The 26,546-nt window shown below is 48.3% G+C and overlaps 2 protein-coding genes across 6 annotated transcripts; one reads left to right on the forward strand and one right to left on the reverse strand.

The window, feature by feature from the left end:
- The first annotated feature begins 666 nt into the window (after positions 1–666).
- Positions 667–7,755, forward strand: sdf2 (stromal cell-derived factor 2). 2 transcript variants are annotated; one of them, XM_061752790.1, is made up of 4 exons: positions 667–930; positions 4,399–4,506; positions 5,996–6,192; positions 7,182–7,755. In XM_061752790.1, exons 1-4 carry the CDS (start codon positions 747–749, stop codon positions 7,695–7,697), a joined length of 1,005 nt encoding a protein of 334 aa, XP_061608774.1. In that variant the 5' UTR covers positions 667–746; the 3' UTR covers positions 7,698–7,755. The 2 variants fall into 2 exon arrangements, with proteins under 2 accessions (XP_061608774.1, XP_061608775.1); XM_061752791.1 differs by lacking the exon at positions 4,399–4,506 and having other exon boundaries at positions 692–930.
- A 2,154-nt stretch (positions 7,756–9,909) lies between these two features.
- Positions 9,910–25,723, reverse strand: LOC133467676 (calcium-binding protein 8-like). 4 transcript variants are annotated; one of them, XM_061752793.1, is made up of 6 exons: positions 22,491–25,723; positions 16,473–16,597; positions 13,881–14,024; positions 13,561–13,673; positions 12,077–12,230; positions 9,910–10,872 (listed from the first exon to the last, which is right to left on the reverse strand). In XM_061752793.1, the coding sequence occupies exons 2-6, from the start codon at positions 16,588–16,590 to the stop codon at positions 10,745–10,747; spliced, it is 657 nt and encodes a 218-aa protein (XP_061608777.1). In that variant the 5' UTR covers positions 16,591–16,597; positions 22,491–25,723; the 3' UTR covers positions 9,910–10,744. The 4 variants fall into 4 exon arrangements, with proteins under 4 accessions (XP_061608777.1, XP_061608779.1, XP_061608776.1 ...); XM_061752795.1 differs by lacking the exon at positions 22,491–25,723 and adding an exon at positions 19,583–19,999; XM_061752792.1 differs by lacking the exon at positions 22,491–25,723 and adding an exon at positions 18,953–19,565.
- Positions 25,724–26,546: the final 823 nt, after the last annotated feature.

Raw genomic sequence — 26,546 nt, forward strand, 5'->3', positions numbered from 1 at the left:
ATGCAGAAAAATAATTTTTCTGAATGTGAAGTTGCTCAATGAAGTGGAGGCACGCAAGAAAATCGTCTGTCCTACGGCGTTAACAACACGCGAAAGAGGAGCGAATGGGACAGCGCGTGTGCGGCTGTCAATGCTGTGGAGACAGAATAGCGCGCACACGCTGAACTAAAAAAGAAGTGGTCAGTCATGAAGGTGGACGTGAAGCGGAGGACAGCTGCCCACCGCCAAAGTGTGGCCAAAAAAAGGCGGAAGAACCGACGAGGAGAAAATGGTTGCGATCATGGCAGACGCTGCTCTCTCAGGGGTGGTGGCAGGACATGTGGCTGACTAGGATCACCCCGCAAGGTTAATACCGTGTATTTCGAGAACTCATAACAAATGTGTTCATACAGTAACCTACACTCAGCCCTGTGAGATAAATGTTGTATGTGTGGTATTTGTAATCAATCTTTTGAATTCAAATAGAAGCACATTCTTCCCTCGCCTGCGTGGCCATATTGGATGTGGAAAGTGGACGATTTAAAGATGACAAGGGGTACGTTTGGAAATTCAATCCGGCACGCCGAGTGGATGACTACCGATACTACTACTACTTCCAGTACTACAGGGCAAGTGAAGTACGTAATCTGAGGTGCCAGTGTAGTCTTTCCTCCGCCCCACCGGGGACGCTGTGACAGCCCGTCCATACTTGCGGAATTCGAGGACGTCATCATAGTGATGGACGTCGAAGAAGAGGAAGAAGAGCGATGGACTCCTTCAGTCGTGATCTACTTTTTCGCCTTTTCGCGTGTGTATTTGTGTTTTGGGCGTTGTTATTCCGGAGCTCGCTGTGCACGGAGCTGACCTCTGTCACTTGCGGTTCTGTGCTCAAACTTTTAAACGTCAAACACAACGTGAGACTTCATTCGCACGACGTGCGCTACGGCTCAGGTCAGGACCTTTACCGACCAACTCGCCTCCGTTAAAATAAATCAATAAATACAAATACAAATACTAATTTTATGGGACACCAAAACGTAAGTCACTTCTGTTCACAATTCTGTTTTTTTTTTTATGAACACACGAAAATAGTCACTTCTACTATGATTACTATTTGCTTATGCGGAAAGTGGCATCGTTGACGGTCTCCAACCTTTCACGTGGGAAAGAATTGGCATGACGTGTCAGTTTACTTTTGAACTAATGTTCTATTGATCTTCACCAAGACGTGAACCTTTTCTCTCTGAAGCTTTTGTGATGTATTGACAATATGGCGTACTGTTTGTGTAAAATCTTAAATGTACTTCATTACAAAAGTAAAAAGTAATTTTTACTATCCATGATATACAACACCCGTTTTGATAACTGCACAGTGGAAATAAACAGCATAGTTTCCCTCTTTTATGAACTTCCACAGGACTCATACTGAGAAGGGAAATCAAACGCTATCAAAACAACTTGTTTCCATAACTTTGCTAATGTTGTGCACTGACTTGCAAACAAAATGAAGAAAAAAACCCAACTTAAATGAGCAAATGATAAGAACTGGAAAAAAAATACCTGTGTGTTTATTTTTCAGATAAGAATGTTAGTGCTGGAACTAGACAACGCATGGGCCACAAATCATTCCTTGACCATCAAACACTTCTTTTGAATAAGGCCATTGATTGGGAATATCTTGCGTCTCCGAATCTGTTGCGTCATGGTCGTTAACGCCCTCGGGCTGTCGTTCCGATTCCTGTTTTTACACCTCGTAAGTCCCCAAGATCTGAATGAAGCGGCAGTCAGTCAACATCTCGACCACATTGACTTTTTCTCTCTCTCTCTCCATCCATCCATTTTGTGAGCCGCTTCTCCTCACTCGGGTCGCGGGCGTGCCGGAGCCTATCCCAGCTGTCATCGGGCAGGAGGCGGGGTACACCCTGAACCGGTCGCCAGCCAATCGCAGGGCACATAGAAACAAACAACCATTCGCACTCACAGTCATGCCTCTCCAATGAATGCCTGTTTTTTGGGATGTGGGAGGAAACCGGAGTGCCCGGAGAAAAGCCACGCAGGCACGGGGAGAACATGCAAACTCCACACAGGCGGGGCCGGGGATTGAACCCGGGTCCTCAGAACTGTGACGCTCTAACCAGTCGGCCGCCTTTTTCTCTCTCTAGTTACGTCTTTTTTCGTCATGTCGCCATCTGCAGAGTTTGAAACAACGAACGAGTCTATTTAGAAAGTACAGATATCTGTTTTCAAATGTAGGGAGGGAAAAAATCTAAAGTCATGAAAAAAGCACACACAAAAACTCAAGTCGAGAGAGTTAGACTCAGTTTACTGGTCCACCTCACCAGAATATTAAATCCACTGCTAAAAATCTCAGTATTATCTTCAACCAGTACATAACATTTGATCATCATGTCGCCAAACTTGTCCAGTCCTGCTTCCCTCAGTTACGAAATATTGCTAGACTAAGACCTATTTTACCCTCCAGCATTAGTATTTTCCCGGTTTGATAACTAACTCCATCTTCACCTGTCTTAGTCAGTCTTCTCGCAAACTTCTTTTCCTTTGGGCTTGTCCCTTTAGGGGTCGCCACAGCGCGTCCTCCTTTTCCACGTCAGCCTATCTCCTGCATCCTCCTCTCCAACACCAACGGCCATCATGTCTTCTTCCCTCACGACATCCATCAACCTTCTCTTTGGTCTTCCTCTCGCTCTCTCGCCTGGCCGCTCCATCCTCATCATCCTTCGACCAATATACTCACTCTCTCTCTTCTGGACGCGACCAAACCATCGAAGACTGCTCTCTCTTAACTTTGTCCCCAAAACATCGAACCTCGGCCGTCCCTCTGATGAGCTCATTTCTCATTTGGTCCAACCTTGTCACTCCGAGAGCGAACCTCAACGTCTTCCTTTGCTCTGCTTCCTGTCGTCTCTTCAGTGCCACTGTCTCCACTCCGTCCATCACGGCCGGCCTCACCACTGTTTTCTAAACTTTGCCCTCCATCCAAGCAGAGACTCTTGTGTCACATAACACACCCGATACCTTCCGCCACCTGTTCCAACCTGCTTGGACCCGTTTCTTCACTTCCTGACCACACTCACCATTGCTCTGGACGGTTGACCCCAAGTATTTCAAGTCTTCCACCCTTGCTATCTCTTCCCCCTCCAACCCTCTCATTCATGCACGTATATTCTGTCTTACTTCGGCTAATCTTCATTCCTCTGCTTTCCAGTGCTCCATCCTCCATCTTTCTAAGTGTTCCTCCACCTGCTCCATGCTTTCACTGCAGATCACAATGTCATCTGCAAACATCATGGTCCACGGGGATTCCAGTCTAACCTCATCTGTCAGCCTATCCATCACCACTGCAAACAGGAAGGGGCTCAGGGCGGATCCCTGATGCAGTCCCACCTCCACCTTAAATTCGTCTGTCACACCTTCAGCTCACCTCACCGCTGTTCTGCTGCCCTCGTACATGTCCTGTATTATTCGAACATACTTCTCTGCCACTCCAGACCTCCGCATGCAGTACCTCAGTTCCTCTCTGGGTACTCTGTCATACGTTTTCTCTAGATCTACAAAGACACAATGTAGCTCCTTCTGACCTTCTCTGTAGTTTTCCATCAACATCCTCAAGGCAAATAATGCATCTGTGGTACTCTTTCGAGGCATGAAACCAGACTGTTGCTCGCAAATAACTCACTTCTGTCCTGAGTCTAGCCTCCACTACTCTTTCCCATAACTTCATTGTGTGGCTCATCCACTTTATTCCTCTATAGTTCCCACAGCTCTGCACATCACCCTTGTTCTTAAAAATGGGCACCCGCGCACGTTTCCCCCATTCCTCAGGCATCTTCTCACGCGCTAGAATTCTATAAAAACTCCACAGCCACCTCTCCTAGATGATTCCATACCGCCACAGGAATGTCATCAGGACCGACTGCCTTTCCATTTTTCCTCCTCTTTAATGCCTTTCTAACTTCCCCCTTACTAATCATGGCCACGTCCTGGTCCACCACACTTGCCTCTTCTGCTCTCCCCTCTCATTTTCCTCATTCATCAACTCCTCGAAGTATTCTTTCCATCTAGCTAGCACACTGCTAGCACCAGTCAACACATTTCCATCGCTATCCTTAACCACCCTAACCTGCTGCACATCCTTCCCATCTCTATCCCCCTGTCTGGCCAGCCTGTATAGATCCTTTTCTCCTTCTTTAGTGTCCAACCTGGCATACATGGCATCATATGCCTCTTGTTTGGCCTTTGCCACCTCTACCTTTGCCCTGTGTCGCATCTCAATGTATTCCTTTCGCCTCTCCTCGGTCCTCTCAGTGTCCCACTTCTTCTTAGCTAACCTTTTTCCTTGTATGATTTCCTGTACTGTGAGGTTCCACCACCGAATCTCCTTCTCTCCTTCCCTGCCAGAAGATACACCAAGTACTCTCCTGCCTGCCTCTCTGATCACCTTGGCTGCAGCGGTCCAGTCTTCTGGAAGCTCCTCCCGTCCACCTGCGTGCTTCTACCTCCGCTCTTGTAGGTCACCCTATGTTCCTGCCTCTTCTGGAAAAATTGTTCACTACAGCCATTTGCATCCTTGTTGCGAAGTCTACCACCATCTGTCCCTCCAAGTTCCTTTCCTGGATGCCTTACTTACCCATCACTTCTTCATCACCCCCATTTCCTTCACTAACATGTCCATTACAATCTGCGCCAATCACGACTCTCTCTCTCTGTCTGGGATGTTCAGAACTACTTCGTCTAGCTCCTTCCAGAATTGCTCTTTCACCTCTAGGTCCCATCCTACCTGTGGGCCATAGCCACTAACCACATGATACACAACACCCTCAAGTTCAAGTTTCAGCCTCCTCACTCGATCTGATACTCTTTTCACCTCCAAGACATTCTGAGGCAACTCTTCTTTTCAAATAACCCCGACTCCTTTTCTCTTCCCATCTACACCATGGTCAAATAACGTCAACCATGCCCCTAAACTTACTGCCTTTGCACTTGGTCTCCTGGACACACAATATATCAACCTCTCTCCTCATCATCATGTCAACCAACTCCCGAGATTCTCCTGTCATAGTCCCAACATTCAAAGTCCCCACATTCAGTTCTAGGCTCTGTGCTTTCCTCTTCTCTTTCTGCCGTAGAACCCGCTTTCCACCTCTTTTTTTTCTTCGACTTCGACCCACACTAGCTGAATTTCCACCGGCGCCCTGCAGGTTGACGGCGCCGGTGGCGGAAGTCGTTAACCCGGGCCACGACCGATCCGGTATGGAATTCTTTGGATGAACGCTCATGTTTGTTTGGCAAAGTTTGAAGCCGGATGCCCTTCCTGACGCAACCCTCTGGGGACCGGCCTACAGTTTGCACTGGCTTGTGCCCCCCATAGGGCTGCATTCGGTCTTCTCGCAAACGATTACAGTTAATCCAAAATTCAGCAGCCAGATTTATCAAGAACTAACCGTAGGTCCTACATGACCCCTGTCCTTGCATCCCTCCATTGGCTTCCAGTAAAATTCAGATGAACTACGAGATCCTTTTGATGACTAAGAAGGCACTTCTTGTCCTTGGCGTTTCCTACATCTGTGCGCCACTCATTCCAGCACACGGCCTCTCCGTTCCACCAATCTCGGCTTTTTAGCCATGCCTCGCACAAGCCGGAAATCAAAAGGTGACGGGGCTAAAAATGCAACTGCACAATCTGTTAGATATGATGAATGCCTGGACTGGTTAAAAAAAAAAGAAGTCATTTCTAACATCAAGCCTTTCCTTATTCCCCCGTCCTGCCATTTTTCTTTTGGATCGTTTTACTCCAGTTTGAGTTCCCCTTGGTGTCATGTTCACCATCTTGTCTTCTTTTTCTTCTTGCTTTTCCTCCTAACCTGTCCTAACACGACGAGGTGCAGTGGAGCCGCCTGCCCAGACGTGTCAGGAAGATGCCGGATGGCATCGTCCGTTGTTACTTTCCGAGCGTTTGCTCAGTTCACTTGTGTGTGTGTGTGTGCGCGCAACACAGGCAGCGGTCAGCAGTCAGTGACGGGCGTGACCAGCGTGGAGGACAGCAATAGCTACTGGAGCGTCCGCGGCACGCGAGACGCGGCCTGCCTTCGGGGAAACGCCGTCAAGTGCGGGCAAAACATTCGCCTGACGCACGTCAACACGGGACGCAACCTGCACAGCCATTACTTCAGCTCGCCGCTCTCCTCCAACCAGGTGGGCTCGCTCTCGACTGCATCACTTCTTTTTACACCTGTAGGATGCTTGAAATGGGGACACGATAAAGTGTAGGGCCTGACCGGTACGGATTTTTATTTTAATTTTTTTTAATACAAAAAAATACAAACATATGAATAAAAACACTATTCTAAATATATATAAAAAAGCAAGTCTATTAAAGTAGATTAATCAAATCTCAAACGTCAATAAAAATCACTTTTTTTTTGCAAACAAATAACATTGCTAATAGATTGAATTAGTTTATGTATGGACAATATTTTTGATTTGTATTTTGTGCAATCTACTTCTTGTAGATTGAGGTGACGTGTGCAGTGACATACTAATTCATTTCCGATGTAGACGTGGCGTCCTGTGTGGACGTGTATTACTTTATCATTTTCTCTCTAAAAATGTATTCATTGGTTCTTGTACGCAGATTAGCTGCATAACGTTTGCTTCTGAAATGTGGCACGTACTTGATTGCTCCGCGCAGTGTGTGTGTGTGTTTGTGTGTGTGTGTGTGGGTGGATATTTGGGTTTAGCAATGTCATGCGCCACCAAAAAGTTGTCCTTGTCTTGAGCGCTCCCTTGTTTACCCTCACACACTGCGGGCTCGTCTTCAACCTGTAGAAGCGAGCAGCTGGACGGCCAAACGGATGCAGCGCCCTAGTTGTCAAGCTAACGAAAGCCGGCCTCGCCGTTGGCGCGTGCAATGGGATGAATGCTGGTACCGCTCGAGACCGATCCGCCGCCAAAACCAGCCAATTTGGGGGGGGAGAAAGTACACAGTTTCTTTTAAAACATTGCCCGTACACCTAATGAAACTTTTGTGATCATGACACTTTGACCCTGGAACAGATGATTAGGTTCCCTTGGAAACTAGGTCAAAAGGTCATCTTGATCTTTGGAAATGCTACTGTATTATGTTGACTTTTGGAATGAAATCTTGCGCTCCTGTGTTGTGACGCGGCGCTCTCTCCCGACAGGAAGTGAGCGCGTTCGGCGAGGAGGGTGAGGGGGACCACCTGGACGAGTGGACGGTGGAGTGCGGGGGGGCGGTGTGGAAGCGCGCCGAGGCCGTCCGCTTCCGCCACAAAGCCACCGAGGCGGCGCTGGCGGTGACCGGCGAGCAGTACGGACGGCCCATCGGCGGCCAAAGGGAGGTCCACGCCATGGCCGGGTCGGGCCAGCACAGCCTGTGGAAGGCCATGGAGGGGGTCTTCGTCAAGCTCGCCGACGCCCCCCCCCCCCCCGGCCGATCGCGACAGGCACACGGAGTTCTGAACACGTTCGGTTCCTTCTGGATCCTTGCTGGCAAACTCGGCTTCACTGACTTGCTGTCTTTGACGAGCGGACAGACAACTTCCCGCCGGAAGACGTGCGCCTTGTTCTGCTGCTCTGGAGAACAATACATTTGGATCATTCAACGACAAAACAGATCAGGAGATTTCATTCATCGCTTCGGTTCCAATGCAGTGTTGACCGCACACACGCTGATGTGATTTGAGTATTATTGACGTGAATCACAACTTGCAATAAAATCCTCAAATTCAAATACAACTTTATGATTTGAAGCATCTTTTATTTCTATTTTCTGATTGATGATATTGATCATCAGCTAAAGGCGACACAAAATGTGTGTGAGGCCTGCTGGACAGGTTTCCAATATTTTGACTCGAGTACGAAAGTGTCAAATATTAGAAACGGCTCGTCAGCTATACGAGTGCTGTTGTACACTCCTGCAAAACAACCAAATGAAAGCTCTCAACTGCCTATTTTGGATCGCCGATGAAATAGGAGAATAGAAGGAAGCGCACGTTTCATCAAAACAAGGCTTTATTGCATAAAGGTGTGAAGTAGCTAAGATATAGACAGAAGCTGAATATTGCTCTTTTCAGTATCCTCGGATGCCACGCCACGTGAAAAGGTGCACCGTCGGCACGCAGGTGATTGGACAACCACCGTCACGCGACTTAGAATTTGCATATTTTCCCTGCTGACTCAAAGACGACACGCATGCTCTGCCGGGATACGTTGTCGATCATTTCAACATTTGACAAAGATTCAATACGAACCTTCCTTTAAGATCATGAGTTAGCGACAAGCCTCAAAATCTCCCATCGACATTCATTCTCGGATGTTATGACCCAAGTTGAAGCGGAGCTTGTTTGGGATGAGATGCAAAATCAACAGTGCTCTTGCATACGCTGACAGCCGATGTCGACTGTGAGTGGCAGAGCACTACCAATTTGAGCTTTGGCACAATTGTATGCCCGTTCAAAATCAATAGGGTTCTTGCTAGGGTAGGGAGCCATCATCCATCCATCCATCCCTATGCTGTGTGTGTGTGTGTATATATAGGTGGCGTAATGATTCGTTGTAGCAACGATTCATGGTTACCGATTCGATTCGAGGGCAATATTGGTTCATTTAGATCGATACCATCTGAAATGATTCGGGAACCTTTTAGCCAAAAAGTCATCCAGTTTGACAGTGAAATAATACGGATACTATTATTGGAACTGAATATGGTCATGAAAGAGTTTCCTGCCATACTTTCCTTTTGTGTGTCTTGTGTACTGCACTGTATGTTTTCTGATGGACGATTGAATCCTATCACATCAATTACTAACAAACTGCCTTCCACCAGCTGAAGAACATATCCAGAGTGAAGGCTTGCGTGTGCCAAGCTCATCCAAGCTTTTGTGACTTGACTAACAGTCTTCCGACCGGACTCCCCCAAAACAGCGTTACACAACTGCAGTTCCTTCAGAACGCTGCAGCTCGGGTTCTGACCCAAAACGAAGAGGTCAGACCGTATTACTCCAATTCGAATTCTCTGGTCAAATAGTGGAGCACAGAGTCCAAAGCAAACATGGCGAAGAAGCATTTAGCTGTTAAGCTGCACACAAATGGAAGACGTTGCCAACAGAAGCGGGACTGTTTTTAAATCCAGGATACCGCCACCCCCAATTCTTTTTCGAGTCTTTCCACTTGTAAATGATATTTCTTGCACTGCATGCTGTTTTAATTGTACTTTTATTTTTCCTCTTTGTTTTAAATGTTTATAAGCTGCTTTTTCTTTGCTTTTAAATGCTTTGAATCATGTAGAGCACATTGAGTTAGTTGCCTTGTGTATGAAATGAGCTATATAAATAAATGGACTTTTACAGCAAAGGGGAAAACAGCAACTTATTATTATTTCACCTATGATTTTATTGTTGTGCCATTTTTTTCTCCAAGAAATGTTTCATTGGTGTGAGAATTCTGACGGGGAAAAATGTCTCCACTGCCCTGTTGTAAACAGTTTGAATAGGAATGGCTAGATGAAGCACTGTGGGAATTGTTTTAGGAATAGTGTTAATAAATGAACAAACCTGCTCTTTGTAGCACAAAGTTGAGTCAGAAACAGCATCTGGTAGTTGACATTATCGCGTTTCCCTCGAGTTTCCCCATTGCACCGGACTATTGCGAGATTAGTCATTCCAACTGCTCGAAGTGCTAGAGGACATATGTCAAAAAAAATATAGAATGTGTACCGGCATTACCAGATAACTAGCAACCCTTTATTGCTCAGTGACTGTTTTTCTCACGTCTTTCTGTCTCCAAAGTGTTCTCTGTCAACTGACTGACTGTCTGTCGTCGTACTCGAGCGGCTCCGACGACCGGAGACAAATTCCTCGTGTGTTTTTGGGACATACTTGGCAAATAAAGATGATTCTGATTCTGATTCTGAGTGCTTCGCTATCGTTGTTAGCGGCTAGCAAGCTAAACTAGCCAGTTTGAAAGGCTTCAAAGCGTACAGCGATTTGTCTTGCTAGCCGCCTCCTCATCTGCCATCCAGCATACAGACGGACGAGGTGTCTCACCCAACCACTAGGGGCGCTACGGACACAAGTGACGCGATGTGGGGCGTAGAAAAAGAAAACGAAGACGAAGACAAGAGTAGCCTTGACAGCCCCCCTGACGCAGACACTGCCTATACACACGCACGCACGCACGCACGCACGCACGCACGCACGCACGCACGCGATGTTCACATGACGCTCAGGCTGGTTGCGCGCCCATCTGTAAAGTGTGCGCGAGCACGGTGCTTGCACACGCTTGGAGAACACGAAAACATGGCATGAACATGTCAACATGTCAGATAGGAGGAACATTTCAATGTGGCAACATGTGATGACGAGAGGTTCGTGGGTGGTTGCGAAGAAGAAGAAGAACTGAGATGAGGAATGGCTCCAAGCACCTGTTGAAGTTTTTTTTTTTTAGCAGTAAATATAAAATAAAGTTGAAAGGGTGGTCTCTGTCTGGAAAACATCCAAATCAAAGTATGCCTATTTTCGTTTGTTTATGAAAAGCTAATCATTGTCCAGTTTGTGTAGAATTGTGACATCTTGAAAGCAACACAAACACGTGAGTCCTCAGACATCGTTCTGCTCCTGAGCGAAAAAGAGAGAAAAAGTGAATTCACTGATGTGCTGGGATCCGTCCGGGTCTTTCCACGGGCGTCCCGCCGACATCCACTCCCGGCGGCCACATTGCCATGTTTTTACTCCATGCCATTTCGCAGCATCTGATTGGCCGCGATGAGCATGACGCTGATGATGAAGGCCATGGCGAAGGCGCAGATGAGACTTTTCCGCACGCACGTCTGCCGGTTCTTCTTCTTGGGATGCACTGAAGCGCCACACAAGAACAACAAACTTTACAGCATTCATTCACTGGAAATTGTCTCTTGTTCGCTTATCTATGTGAGCGACGTATAATGACAGCTAGACCAATTCAATGCTCTTCCACTAGATGGCAGATTAAGGTACAACATAACTTGATGCCGTTCATCCAACACGACGATAGCAAATGGTTCAACTAAACAGGTTAACGGGTGTAAATTCAGACAATATCATCATTCTTTCTCTTGATCTACCTTTTGTGACAATTTGTTTGGCGGTGTGCCGTGACGTTTTTGCAATGTCAAATGCGGGCCGTGGATCAATAAAGCTGGAGAATCCCAGATTTACGTGTTTCATTCGGCCGTCATTTTCATAATGAGAAATGATCAATGTGCGCCATCCATCCATTTTCTACCGCTTATCCGAGGTCGGGTCGCGGGGGCAGTAGCTTTAGCTTCATCTTCCCGCCACGTGTGCCTTTATGTGTCGTGAGGTTTGTCTTGTTGCGTGCGTGCGTGCCGCTTTGTGTCCTGAGCAGTAATTTGGTGCTTAAAGTTGTTCTTGTCACTTTGTTTTGAGCATCTTTAAGTCAAGTGTGAACATTTCATAGCAGATACCGTTTCTAAATAATTTAGCTTTGATGTTTACTTCTTCTTCTTCTTCATCATCGTCACGTGATCTTCACGCGTTTAGAGCAGAAGAAAAGAGGATCAGGACAAGCTGCCATTTTGAATGTACGGAGAACAAAATTGAAGTTTTCACTTCCGATGAGCTTTCAAACATTTGCTGTGTGATCCTCAAAGGATGGTTGGTGGTGGGCCATGACACTTGACCCATGACCCTGATGTGCTGAACCTGAACAACCCGAAGACCCAAAATGAATTTTTGCCTTTGTAGTTTTGTGAACTTACACTGGTGCGTGCATAGACGCAAAATATCTCTCTCACAACTTCAATCAACCAGCCTAGCCTTGATGCTATGCTAAACAAAGCGAAGTAGACAAATGTAGCAAGCATTGATGCTAAGCCAAGATATCAATCTGAGCTTCCTGAGCCTTTATGCTAAGCAAACTCAAGGTGAAAGATTTTGTTTTAGCAAGTCTTCATGTCGAGCGTAGTGTAAAATGAATTGAATTCAGCTTGAAATAACAAAATGTGTAAAAAGCCAAGCGCCGCGGCTACTTTCCGGATGCAGCGCGATCATGTTCTGACCTCCCTCGTACTCAGGACAGCTTCCCGAGGTCTCGTCGAGGCTCTCCTCCTCCGTGATGATGATGTTCTCGATGTCCTTCATGCTCAGGTGCTCGCGGAAGGCGTGGAACAAAACCTGCTTCAGCTCATCCAGAGACGGCTGCTGCATGTCGAACTGCAGACACACACACGCACGCACGCACGCACACACGCAGTGTGACTTTTCTTGAGTGAGCTGCATTCGATGCTGTCGTGTGCGCGCGTTAGGGTGCTTTTGTGTGTGTGCATGCGCGACACAGCATGAGGAGTGAGTCATCTTTCGGTGGCCGCAGTGTGGAGAAGTACAAAGTTTTCCCTCAAAATCACACTTGAAAGATATTACCTCCGCCAAGGAGGTGCGTTTGCATTAGCATCAATAGAATGGATCAAATTCCTGCCTTCTATCTTAAATGACTTCACGCTATGATAGCAATTGCTAAGATAGAAATCTTAGTTTCCTGAGTCTTCATGCTAAGCTAAGCTAAGCACACGTACAATATGTCGTTGAAATCTTCATGCCGCGCCAAGCTAACAACCCTCATGCTAAGTTATAAAAACAATGTTAGCATGACAAGCTTTCATGCTAAGCCGACCAAACCGCAAACCAGACATGCGCATCGTCATCCTCATCTTCTTCAGTGATGTCCCAGTTCACAAATTGAACGTGAGCCAGGCTGATCAATGATTTTTTTAGGGCCTGAGCAACAACCGCTGCAAGGGACCCATTGTAACTGTAAACATTCTTCCTCTTCATTAGCATTCTTCTTCTCACAAGTAATCACATTTTTGAGGGACTCAACATACCCCAAAATGAACAAAATCTTGTACGCCCATCGGGCCTGGCAAAAGTTTGATATTTTCAAGTTGTTACACGTAATCAAGCGGTCCAGGGTGTAGCCCGCCTCTTGCCCGAAGCTAGCTGGGATCGGCTCCAGCACGCCCGCGACCCGCGTGAGGATAAAGCGGTACGGTCAATGGATGGATGGCTAGTCATAGCGCCACCTACTGGCAAACTTGGATCACACATCAAAACTGCCTTGTAAAAGTATTAATACCCTTCAACTTCAACTTGTGAACTTAGAATCACAAAAGTCAATGTATTTTGTTGACATTTTATGGGACACACCCACAAAAAGTAGCACAGAACTGTGAAGTGAATCGAAAAGCGTATACTGTTTTCTACATTTTGACGCGAATATATATGTGAACTGCGCCGTGCATTTGTATTCAATGGATCTGAAATGTGCCGGGACCCCAACGTGGCCAGGGGCGCGAGGGACGACATCGCTGTGCGCCTTAAAACACACGCACACACGTAGGAGAAGGGGAGAGAGAGAGAGAGAGAGAGAGAGAGAAACTCGGCTGCGTTGAAAGATGTGCTCTGATCGCGGTGTACAAAGTGAGAGACGAGAAGGAAGAATTCACGACATCATCATCCTCATCAACATTCTCCTCATCTTCGTCACCTGCCAGAAGATGTTGTCAATGGTGTTGCCGAGGAAACCTTCTCTGTTTTCCGACGACAGCAGCTTTGGCCCAAGTATCGTCATGAACTCCTCAAAGTCTACCTGCCCATCTCCTGCACACACACGCACGCACGCACGCACACACACACACACACACACAGAGTAGAAAATGAGATGCAGAAAGAGGAGGACCAAGCTTTTTTAGCAAAAAGTGCCAAGATGCCCTGCAGAAATAGCAACAGCTGTCAGTTCTGTCATCCCGACAAACAATGTGTGTGTGTGTGTGTGTGTGTGCGTGTGTGCGTGCGCCCCTCCCTCACCGTCCATGTCCAGCCTCTGCATGATGATGGCCAACTCCACCTCGCTGGGCATGTACCCCAGCGAGCGCATGGCCATTCCCAGCTCCTGCTTGGAGATGAAACCGTTCCCGTCGCGGTCCAACACACGAAAGGCCTCGCGGATCTCTGACACATGGACACACACACTGGTGAGGAGTGCATGCTTGATGAGCTGCGTGCGCGCGCGTGTGATTGATGAAGGGCCTCGAGGAGGCGGGCAGCGAGCGGCGGGCGCACTCGGAATGATTAACAAATTCAGATGATCCTTGAAGAACCTTCGGCAGCCCTCCGGCGGATTTGATTTGGACCAAAGAGGAGCGGGCGCACAACGTCGGCCGATTGGCCCATCCGGGGTCGGACCGCGACACCCTCGGGCTCGAGGGTTAAATATGGACGGCCGTCCATATTTGCGGCACGAGCGCACACGCAAACAAAGAAAGGAAGATGAAGCGCTTCCTGTTTTGGGAACACGTTTTTGTTGGTCTGCGAGGATGAGCCCGCTCATCCTTCACGTCACTCAGCTTCGGTTCGCTTTGCTCTCGGCCTCAAACGTCAGCAAATACATCACATATTTGTGATTCTTTATATTCATATATTCATTCTTGTTCTGTTTATTGTCTTCTTTCTTTAGCGCTCTCTAAATATTGTGCTTTGTTGGGAATCATTCACTCACTCCCTAACTCCAGAATCAATTTATGGGTTTTTTATTTCCTAAAGCTAGACAGTTCCCTAAAAAGTCCACTAAAAATCTCTTTGCAGTAATTCGGGAGTCGGAAATGAGCGAATGATTCTGAATGCAGCGGTTTCTGAAAAATCTGACAATATAGCGAAAAATGCCCCAAATAAGAGTTAAAACTCCATAATACAGTAAGACCGCAAAAACATAACTGCGATATGGCAAGGGATGACTGTATGAGTGTCTTCAGTACATAACAAAAACAAAGGAATTGAAATTGCTGGCAATTTAACCCTAACCTTCAGGAGGTAAAATGCATGCTCTATTGGGTTAAAGTCCGGTGATTGACTTGGCCAGCCTGAGACCCTCCCGATGAAATCCTTTGTTGTGTTTTGGGTCATTGTCTTGTTGCATGATGAACCTTCTCCCAATCAGTGTGGATGCATTTTTCTTGAAATTGCCAGACAAAATGGTTTTGTAGACTTCCGAATACATTCTGCTGCAACCATCATGAGGAAGGAGTCGTGCGAGCCCAAGCCGTGACATGACCTCCACAATGCGTCACAGATGAGTTTGTGTGTTTTGGATTCTAAACAGATCCTTTCTTTCTCCATATTTTGGCCTTGACATCACTTTGGTAGCGGTAATCGTGGTCTCATCAGTCCAGAAAATCTTGTTCCAAAACCTTTGCACTTCTTTGCAAAATCCAATCTGGCCTTCCGATTCTTTTTTGCTGATGAGTGGTACGGCCTGTACAGTCTTCTTGGAACAGTGGCTTGCGAAACCTTCGCCCCTGCCCTGCCCTGCCCTGCCCCGCGGAGGTCGGCAGGGATGTCACCGACTGTTGTCCTCGGGTGTTTCTTCACGGCTCTACAACGTTTCCGTCATCAACTGCTGTCGATACCCTTGGCCGACCCGCTCGATGTCTGTTGCTCAGTACGCCGGTACTTTCTTTCCTTTTCAGGACATTCCAAATTGTTGTGTTGGTTTGTGCGATAGCTCTGATCGATTTTCCCTCTTCTCTCAGCTTCAAAATGCTTTGCTTTTCTCCCATAAACAGCTCTCTGGTCTTCATGTTTGCTTAACAGCAAATGCAGTTTTCACAGGTAAAACCTCAAGCCAAAAATAAGCACTCTCTAATGGTTCAACAATCAATCTAAAAGGCAGCACCTGAGCAACTACAAGTAGTCACATTCCAATACCGGGCGGCTCCAAACGAAAGGTGCTCTGTCCTGATTGTTTGACACATCGAGATGTCAACACCTTGGAAGAAAAGCTGGAATTCTCAACTTTCGTCTCATATTAAACCTTTTCATCGGAAACACACAAATGTCTTCAGTATACAAGAAAAACAAAGGAATTGACATCGCCGCCGTGCCAATACTTTCGGGGGCGATTGTATCAGGATTTTTTCAGTCATGTCATCTCGTTGCTACGATAAGCTTTGATGTATCCATCGGTCTAACGATGATGTCTCTTAGCATTCGCAAACAAACTAAAGGTTTTTTTTATAAAAGCCTACCTAATCGTTTGTGTTGCGAACAACAATAATGGCGCTCACCCAGCGCAATGATGCTTAAATACATCTTTACATTCGTTTGAGTTAGTTCTCGCTTCACAAACATACACGCACGCACACACACACGGATGTTTGCTGTCTCACTATCAGCACTGGGGTACAGCGTGTGTGTGTGTGTGTGTGTGTGTGTTGCTGGACCTAATTTCACGCCAAGTGATTCCACAATCGAGCCAATCAATAACATTTGATGGTGCTAAATGTTTAGGTACCGGTGCACAAAAGTCAGAATAAATCAAAAGAAGAAAAAGAGGGAGAAGAAGAAACAGAAAAAGGAAAGAAGGACAAGAAGAAGAAATGTAAACAAAAGAAGAAAACTGACCTCCGAGCTCTTCGGCGGAGATGCTGGTGAGCTTGAAAGTTTCTGTGCCTTCAGCTAGCGAGCCACTCAGGTAGTTGTCGGGATAGAGGAGGCCCGCACGCACGTGATGGAATGGCATCTTCCTCCTGCACGCACACGCGCACGCATTAGGCGACCATTCAAAAGTGCCCGTGTGCTCCGAAAGCAGATCGGGACAATCGATGTCATCGCATTCGAATTCCGAGCAGGAGCCAAAAGCATTTGAGGCTGGAAAACTCTCCCAGCGCCCACCGAACCTTCACAAAGTCAGAACGTCTCGGCTTTGTCGGTCCCGAGTCGACGCCTACCAGTTTGATACGCTCCTGAAATGTGCTCGCTCCGCTTTAGCTGATATGTTATTATTGATAATGAACGATGTCGTCCATGACGCGACGACACCTGATCGAATAGCGGCTCAGTTGCCGGTCTCGACGGAAAAGACGTGGCCGGGACTTTTGGGAGTCGAATCCGAGACGTGTCGAAAATGTGGTCTCGTAAAAGTCGGCGTACAATTCGGGCCTGTTGAATCCACTTAATGCGGAAGGTCACGTGACCAAACCTGGAAATCAGGATCGCCCAACGTCCTGTGCGTGCCACGCTACGAGCGGGACTGGTTGTTGATTGTTTTGAAGCCTAACTTGATAAAACCTTGTTTTCTTTACGGCTGGTGTTCTCAGACAAAAGCGACATACATTGTTTAGCATTTATTTATACAAATATGATATATTTGCGATGTTGGCCGGCGACCAGTTGACAGTGTACCCGCCTCTCGCCCCAAGTCAGCCGGGAGAGGCGCCGGCTGACTTGACTCAGAAAATGGCGGCTGGAAGGTTAGGATATCTGAACAGCAACGGAACCTCAACATCGCCTATTGCCGTCTCCGGTGACATCTTGTGTTCAAAACAAGACAAGACATTGAAAGTTGAGACGGACGGCCCTTTGGGCAACAAGGAAGTGCTCTTACCTGTTTTGCCCAACTATTTACAGCTGCTACTCATTATATATACATATATATATATAATTTATAATACTAAATTTGCTAAGAAATAGTTTAGCAGTAAAAAATAGATTGCACATTCTGCTTTGAAGAATGAGAAAAATGCTAACCGTAGAGCAGCTGTCGTTTCAATTTGACACGAGGCGTTGCTGGAAATCATTTGCTCAGATGTCAAAAACGACCAACACATGAGACAGCGTATTTGTATGATCACATTGGCGACGTGTGAGAGTTATTTAGTAGCGCTTGAAGACGAGATTCAGGACATGACTCACAGTTGCGCGCGCTTTATTGCATTGCAAAGTAAACCAATTGGAGAAAAAGGATCAAATGACTTGCGCCATCTTTGCCTCAAGGTCACGCTTTGATTCCTGTCAGGTCACCTTGTCCTGCTCCCCCGCTAACCAATCAAAAGCTCCTTCGGCAACACGCACACGCCTTTCTTGTTATCGCCAGCCGCTCGGTCCCGCCTCTGCGACGATGACGTCACGACGTCAACAAAGCCTCGAAGCGAACGGGACGTCCCGTTCCCGACGAGAGTTCGGTTCGGCGAGCCTCGCGGGATGAACCCTACGTGCTGTGCTTTTTCTTCCTGGTGACGCAGGACGTGACGTCACGTTCCAAGCAGTAACAACATACGCGTAAGATGCACTCTTATTGGTTTGGCCTTTTACTGTTAACATAGCTCTAGCTTCTTTTTACACTTGTTAAGAGGATCTTAACACATCAATTCATTTGACGATTGTTTCAACTGATCAAGTGTACTGTTCATCTCGTTTACACTTGCAGGGCCACAGCTTGAACGTGGAACTGGCTCCCCTTGAGGTTAGGCCCTGCGCCTCATTTTAGGGGTCCCCCGCAAAAGCCCGCCTCGTCCGCTTGGCGGCAGAGCTTCTGGCTAGGAAACACGGTGGCGAGTGACACGCTTTTGGCAGAAGGTCAAATGTGACAGACCCACACCTTGCAGCGAAATAACTGCCCTCCCTCTGCATCCCTCACCCTCTTCAGGTGGAGCCAATTAATCATGGCTCGTTTTCGGGGTCTTCCTCTACTTGCGGCCCAACAACCGCCTGTTGACTATGTTCATCAACAACCTGATTCATCCAACACTGCGGACTCCGAGGAGAGCGCTCATGCAGGAAACAAGCGCCGCAAGGACAACGCCGCGCTACGTGCGCCGCTATTTTTCAACAGTACCGCGAAAAAAGGTTAGACCTGCATTGATTTGAGTTGATCACCGTCTTGGTTTGTTGCTATGAGAAAAATAAAATCAATTAAAAAAAAAATAAAAAATCAAAATGACGTCTGCGCATGCACACGGAGCAGATGTGTGTTAAAATACGTATAATAGGTGTTTTGAGCATGAATAGCAGCAAATCGATGGTGCGCATTATATAGACAGGTAGAAGGGTTCTCCTGATTTTGGGGGTGCGTATTATACACGAGAAATGACAGTATTATTTACATGAGAAAAGGTCTATGTGATGAGAAGTCCAAATCAATTCCACCGACACGCCTTCCCGTGAGGAAGTAGCGTCTGGGGACTCTGAAGTGGGCTCTCTCTCGTCCCTCTTGGGCTGAGGTCACCGAGGTAGTTAAAAAGTTCCCCGGTGGCAGGGCCCCAGGGGTGGACCAGAGTCCTGTGCCGGTTGACACGCCTCTGCAGCATGGCGGACAGCGCCTCTGGATTGGCGAAGCACCGGAGGATGTGTTCCATCTCTAGGGGGATCACAGTCCTCAACCTCCCCGGTAAGTTCCGGAGAGGAGCGTCGCGTGTCCGTTGGGAAGTCGACTCTCAAGAGTCGGGAGGAGCGGTGCGGCTTTCCTCCCGGTCGTGAAATTGTAGACCGGCTCTGCGGCCCCGGCAGGGTCCTCGAGTTCGCCCAACCGGCCTCCGTGTGTTTTGTGTCTGGCGGATGCGGTCATTCACCTCCACGCATGCAAACTCTTTCGCTCCCGCCCGCGACTCTGATTGCTTTGACGACGACGATGATGATGGCGGCGGCGGCGGCGGCGTGTTGGGCGCCCCCAACGCGTCAAGTGTCTCACAACAGGCGCAGATGCACAGACAGCCGTGTTTCTTGTTGCAGCCTACCTGCAGCGTGCGGAGCCAGCCGGACCCGTCGAGCCGGTCCCCCTGCTGGGCGCGCAGGTCCCCGGCTGGCGTCCGGTCGAAAGGGAGTCAGGACGCCGGAGGCGGGTGCCGCTCGGGTCCGTCTTGTCGCGCGCACGCCGCGACCGCTCATCCGCACGCGTCCCGCTTGTGACAACCGTCCGTCAATCAATCAAAGGCGCCCGCGTTCTCGGTTGCGCGTGCGTCTTACTGAGAGGCGTCAAGGCATCAAATGTTCCGTCCGATCATCAGATGCCGGGAACCACCAGCGAGAGGGGGAGCGAGCGAGCGAGCGAGAGAGAGAGAGAGAGGAAACTCCCCGTGCAGTGAGCCCGTCTTTCCCGCCAACACACTTGTATGATGTGTGTGCGTGAGTACAGCGCGTCTCCCTGCCGACGAAGACAACGATGACTTATTGTGTCTTTAATGAGCCCTAACCTAACCACTCTGAGACGTCGTTCATCCTACGTGTGCGGAGGGGACTTCATGCGCGTGCACTTGTACATCGCTTACTTACTGCCCATATTTTACACATGCACGAATACGTATCGTGCGTATTGTGTAAGAGTTTCTACGTAGAGCGTCGCCGTACACCGCAGTGGACCCCTGCGTACTTGCGGTTCGGCACCCGCAGATTCGCATTTTCGCCGTTTTTTTCCCAATGTATTATAATATAAAAAAAATGCTTATTGGCAGTATTTCCCCACTTTTTCAATATTTTTTGGGGGTTGAAAGAAAAACCCCCCATTTTTCTTTCAATGCAATTACAATGGTCATCAATTATTCACAATGTGCGGTCGGTCCCACTCTCCGTCCCCATTGTAAGCGCATATATGATAGTAGTGTGGAGTGGTTAAGAGCTTTGTCATTGGCATGGAGTTCCAACTTCCCAACAGTTGCTCGGTTGAGTGGTCGCTACTTCCGACCACCCGTCCACCCATCCATCATCCATCCATCCATCCATTCAAATCCTGCCTCTCCTCTGTGGAGTTCGCATGTTCTCCCCGCGCCTGCGTGGCTTTTCTCCGGGCACTCCGCTTTCCTCCCACATCCCCAAAACATGCTTGGTAGGTTCATTGGCAACTCTAAATTGCCCGTAGGTGTGAACGTGAGTGCCAATGGTTGTTTGTTTGTATGTGCCCTGCGATTGGCTGGCGACCGGTTCAGGGTGTATGCCGCCTCCTGCCCGATAATAGCTGCGACCCGCGTGAGGAGAAGCGGCTCAGGAAATGGATGGATGGATGGATGGATGGATGGATGGATGGATGGATGGATGTTCCAAATGAAAAAAAAGAAAAGAAATCATCAAGACTAACACTGAAAAACTTCAGCGACCAATCAACAGCTGCTGTTTAACGTCAACAACAACAACAACAACAGGCACATAAACGTCTTCTGCTTGCAGCTGCTTTAATATTAGTGATGTGCACGCACACACACACAGAGAGTGGCATCGTAAAGCACACAAAATGGCACCGAGCTGGGGGTGAAAGTTGCGGCTCGTCCTGTGAGGTTTGAGTCTGCAGTCCCATGAATAATGCAACACACCACCTTCCACATTCCGTCTCTTCAGTGCGTGCGCGCAAGCGGCAGCAAGCAAGGAGAACGTTAGGACACCGCAACAGACCGTTAACCTCCACCGAGGCCCGAAAATAAAGCCAGATCCTGTTGGTTTGCCTTCCTTTGTCTCGCGGTGCGCGTCACGCTCAGTCAACTTCTCAATCAAGCGGGGGTGCCGTTTGGAAAGTTGCTAATAAAATGAAGAAAGAAAGAAAAGGTGCGGTTGTGCTTCATTCCCGGCGGTGTCAGAAACGCTCGTTCGTCAACACGCGCTGTCGTACAGCAGACCCCCGATTTACCAAGTATTCCATTTACGAACCGCGGACCGGAACCGAACGTTGCCCCGTAGGCGACCGTTTCATTCCGTCACACGGCTTGACATTTTGTCGTTCCCGACAAAATCGGGCCAATCGCGGGGCTAATCTGCCGTCGTCTGATCTCGGCAAAAGAAGAGGAAGCTCGTGGCTCACTTGGAGGCGAAGTCAAACTTTGGAGCAAATATCTGCCGCTCACGAGATCGGAATGCGTCGCCGCCGTGACGAGAATGAAGGTTACATTCCGGACACGACTCGACGACTCGGAGCCGCATTTTTCTTGGCTCATAAAGTTACCCAATATTACGCAAGTTAGGAACCCTAAAGAACATGCCAGATGACTATCATATTTGGAAATATAACTACTCATGTTGAAAGTGTCTTTCAGAGCACCTTATTATGAACCTTACTGCACAAAATGTGCATTGCCACTGCTTTGGTCTTTTTAGGAAAGTGTAACAGTGTGAACAGTCGGAATGATGCTCTGAAAACGGGGATGGGGAGAGGAGGGGCGGGGGGCGGGGGGCCTAGCAAATCCAATGTCACTTAGGGCCCCCATTTGGTCAGGGGCAGCCTCCCACCTGTGCCAAGGACTTTCTGGTCCTGGCTGGATTTGCCAGTGCAAAGCATCAAAGGCGCCACCTTCACGCCGTTCGCCGACGTGTATGACAGCCTGGGATGACGTTAGCCACGCCCACTTGAACGATTAAGAGTCCCCGCTGCTGTGCGAGCCCCAGCGAAGAAGAACAAATTACACGAGGAGGAAGGACGCGCCTCCTGACAACCTCAACCTCCTGACGTGAGGGACACACGCACACACAGACCAACCTCTCAAAGTGCGTTTGAATGCGCCTCATGCAGCAGCAGCAGCAGCAGCTTCATCATTGAATCAAGTTTTGGCACGTTTAAAAAGCTTCACTGAATAACTTTTCCATTTCAGGTTAGCTTTGAGTTCATCATCACTCCCAAAACATGAAGCTCCTTCCAATACGATCCGCACACGCATGCACACCCACCTTCATGAGGTTCCAGCTGGTGTCATCCTGTGGCTCCTTTCTTCTTCTTCATCCTCCTCCTCCTCATCCTCACGCGTGCTTGACGCAAACCCCGTGTCGGCCGGCCTCAACATCCCTTCCTGCTAGCGATGAGCGTATTTAAAGAAATGCTGCGATGTTCCTCTCCAGGACTCTAGGTGGCAGTAAAGTACATTTCAAAAATCTCACAGCTTTTTGTGTTTTCTTTTTTTTTTTTTTTTTTTCCCCCAACGTAGCAGAAGAATTGACGTTCATTCCTTTCCCGTCCCGCTTCTCCTCACTAGGGTCGCGGGCGTGCTGGAGCCAATCCCAGCTAACTCTGGGCGAGAGGCGAGGTACACCCTGAATTGGTCGTCAGCCAATGGCAGGGCACAGCGACGGGCAATTTAGAGTCTTCAATGAACCTACCACGCAAGAAGAAGGAAACCGGCGTACCCGGAGAAAAGCCACGCAGGCACGGGGAGAACATGCAAACGCCACAGAGGAGAGGCCGGATTTGAACTTGGGTCCTCAGAACTGTGAGGCAGATGTGCTACCCACCGTCCCACCAGAAGAATTTACAGTGGGAGCAAAAAGTATGTGAACCCTGTGGAATTTCTTACTTTTCTGCATAAATTGGTCATGAAATGCAGTCTGATCGTTTATCTAAATAAGGATAAACATAGACTGCTTAAACTAATACCACACAAGAAATGATATGTTTGACACTCTCGGGTTCTTTTTGACCTCATTGAGCATTCCGCGCTGTGCTCTCGCAATCATCTTGACAGGACGGCCCTCTTTAATGTACACACGGCACTCCATATTGACAGAAAAAAAAAGCTCATTTTGGCAGATTTATTAAAAAAAGAAAAACTGAAATATCAAACAGCCATAAGTCTTCAGACCCTTTGCTGTGCCACTCCTATATGGAACTCGGGTGCTGATCATCCATGATATGGTTCCACACTTTCGTTGGAGTCCAGCTGTGTTTGATTACACTGATTGGACTTGATGAGGAAAGCCACACCCCTGTCTGCATAAGACCTTACAGCTCACAGTGCATGTCAGAGCAAATGAGAATCAGGAGGTCAAAGGAACTGCCTGAAGAGCTCTGAGACAGAATTGTGGCAAGGCACAGATCTGGCCAAGGTTACATAAAAGTTCTGCCGCACTTAAGGTTCCTAAGAGCACAGTGGCCTCCAGAATCCTTAAATGGAAGACGTTCGGGACGACCAGAACCCTTCCTAGAGCTGGCCGGCCGTCCGGCCAAACTGAGCCGTCGGGGGAGAAGAGCCTTGGTCAGAGAGCTAAAGAAGAACCCACAGATCACTGTGTCTGAGCTCCAGAGATGCAGGCGGGAGATGGGGGAGAAAGTACTAGAAAGTCAACCATCACTGCAGCCCTCCACCAGTCGGGGCTTCATGGCAGAGTGGCCCGACGGAAGCCTCTGCTCAGTGCGAGACACATGAAAGCCCGCATGGAGTTCGCTAAAAAACACCTGAAGGACTCCAAGATGGTGAGAAACAAGACTCTCTGGTCTGATGAGACCAAGATGGAACTTTCTGGCCTTAATTCTAAGTGGCATGTGTGTAGAAAACCAGGCACTGCTCATCACCTGTCCAATACAGTCCCAACAGTGAAGCGCGGTGGTGGTGGCAGCATCACGCCGTGGGGGTGTTTTGCTGCTGCAGGGACAGGGAGACCGCTTGCAATCGAAGGAAAGATGAATGTGGTGTGCTTGATGGTGACATTGTTGACACAGTCGTAAGTGAGTCGAGGAGGGTCGCTTTCATCAGCCGTGAGGAATTAGTGTGCTTCCCATTTCCAAATCTGTTTCCATAGACAAACGGCTTGACAGACTAAAATATTGTAGCAAAAACAGCAGGTTCCAGACTCCAGAGACTTGTTTGTCCCATTCCTCTTAAAGTTAACACCGCCGTCATGCTGCTCTCTCTGCGCAGAGCTCTACGCGACAATAGATAGAACTCCTGCCATCACGGCCGCCACGTCAACGCACGCCCCGGAAATGTTGCCACATTCAACATGGCCACCAACTGTCAATGCGTTGCCTTTGATGGAATGTCACCACATTCAACATGGCCGCCACATAGCCACGTCCGTTGGTTAGGGTCAGCCAGTCTGGTCAGTAAACATCCGTCCTTGCATCCATTCGCAAGGGTCGCGGGAGCGCTGGAGCCCATCCCAGCTATCACCCTGAACTGGTTGCCAGCCAATCGCAGGGCGCATATAAACAAACAACCATTCGCACTCTCATTCACACCTACGGGCAATTTAGAGTCTTCAATGAACCTAGCACGCATGCTTTTGGGATGCGGGAGGAAACCGGAGCGGCCGCAGAAAACGGGTCAGTAAACAACAGTGGCCAATTCCGGAACTAACAGACTTTGTCAATGCCGATTTAAGTGACAACTGGAAACTATTTTTCGACACACGTACCGTCCAGACGGTCCGTTACTTCCGAGCAGGGTCGGTAAATCGAGGTTCCACTGTATAACAATTTTAATTCAAAAAAATGAAAGTAACACAAGCACAAACTGGGAAAAAAAAAAGAAACAAAGCCAGAAGTGAATTGAAACGATCCGAGATGAAAGCAGCGCACGCACAGCTCATGAGTTTGAATTCAAAGTTGACTTTTGTCTGGTGAGAAGACAATCGACGCTGCTTGCCAGCTAACAGGATTACAATCCGTCCGTCCGCTTCCTATCGCGCTTATCCTCGCTCGAGCTCGACACACGTTGTGTTGCTTCAAGAGGTGAAAAGTTCACCAATTCAGCAATTGCGGCAAACGCATCAAACGCTCATTTAATATTCACAACTTTAGTCTTCCTTCTGCCGACCGTGTGATTGGTTTTTGTTGTCGATATTTATTTTGGACGACTTCTTTCACCATTTGACCCTCCGGTGACCCCGTGGACCAGGCAGCTCCATCTCCTCGGGACACAAATACTTCCATATACTTTAGTCTCCACGGCAACAGAATTGCACGAGAAGATTCGGGTTAGGGCGCGATGCAATATTCTGCCAATAATAAAAAAGATCCGCTCAGGTGTCAAGGACGAGACCTCACGTTTGCTCTCCTATTTACGGCAATCCATTCTTCCTCACTATTGACTTCCGTCGTCATCATCGCCCCTTGCAACTCCTCCCCCCATCTTCTGATTCTCCCGACCTCGAGCTCTCCTTCTTTCTCTTCCCCCTCACGAGCAAGCCTCCTTCCCGTCCCGACTCTGCCCGAGCCCCCCCCCCCCCCCTCCCGACTAAGCTCCCGACTCCCATTCCGTCCCCTCCCGTCTTGTCAAACCTTTCCTGCCGCTCGTGTCCTGTCGCTCGTCACGTTCGCTTCGGTTTCCGCTGCCCAATCAAACAAGTGGCTACCACCGAAGGACAGACAGGCACACAGAGGTGAACCCGTGCTGAGCAATCACAAGTGCTGTAAATGAAGGAATACGGGGACCACACGGCGGGAAAGGCAACGCGACACCTGACGACACGTCAAGGACGCAAAGGTTTTGATGTTATTTCACGTCAACTGGGACATAAAAGGCCCAGTCTGTGTGTGTGTGTGTGTGTGTTTCCCCCCCCCCCCCCTTTGTTCACCTCCTTTTGCCACACGTGGTACAGCTGTGTGACAAGAATATGAATGTGAGCTGTTGCCATGGCAACACAGGAGCTTTATGAGTCATGGGAGCAGAAAACAGACCTTTCCTCTTCCTCTTTTCTTTTTCTTCCCATTTCCAACGCACTCCTTTGCAAGTTCAGAACAGGCCAAGAAGAAGGAGAAGGACATCACTCTTGTTTCGTACATCTCCTTCGTGTCCTTAAGCCTAACCCTATCCAACCCAGTTTCCAGCACTGTTCTACGCCAGATGTGAGAAAGGAGGTCACATCATTGTAACGTCACAGGTTGAATTTCCATGACCGCAGCAGCTGAGCAGGCACCCGCGGTGAACGTATGTGTGTTGCTATGAAAATGATCGATCGAAACCGAAAGCCAAAGCTGGGCCCGATGTTGAAAACCGATTGAATTGGATTGAT

Source organism: Phyllopteryx taeniolatus, chromosome 17 (genome assembly GCF_024500385.1).
Source record: "Phyllopteryx taeniolatus isolate TA_2022b chromosome 17, UOR_Ptae_1.2, whole genome shotgun sequence".
Taxonomy (NCBI): Eukaryota; Metazoa; Chordata; class Actinopteri; order Syngnathiformes; family Syngnathidae; genus Phyllopteryx; species Phyllopteryx taeniolatus.

Coding starts and splice junctions, on each gene's coding strand:
- sdf2 (XM_061752790.1), top strand. CDS start 747: ATGGACTCCTTCAGTCGTGATCTACTTTTTCGCCTTTTCGCGTGTGTA. Junction 931..4,398: donor CGACGTGCGCTACGGCTCAG/GTCAGGACCTTT, acceptor CTTCCCTGCCAG/AAGATACACCAAGTACTCTC. Junction 6,193..7,181: donor CGCCGCTCTCCTCCAACCAG/GTGGGCTCGCTC, acceptor CTCTCCCGACAG/GAAGTGAGCGCGTTCGGCGA.
- LOC133467676 (XM_061752792.1), bottom strand. Junction 14,025..16,472: donor CTCCGCCGAAGAGCTCGGAG/GTCAGTTTTCTT, acceptor TCCATGTGTCAG/AGATCCGCGAGGCCTTTCGT. Junction 12,231..13,560: donor TTGACAACATCTTCTGGCAG/GTGACGAAGATG, acceptor GTGTGTCTGCAG/TTCGACATGCAGCAGCCGTC.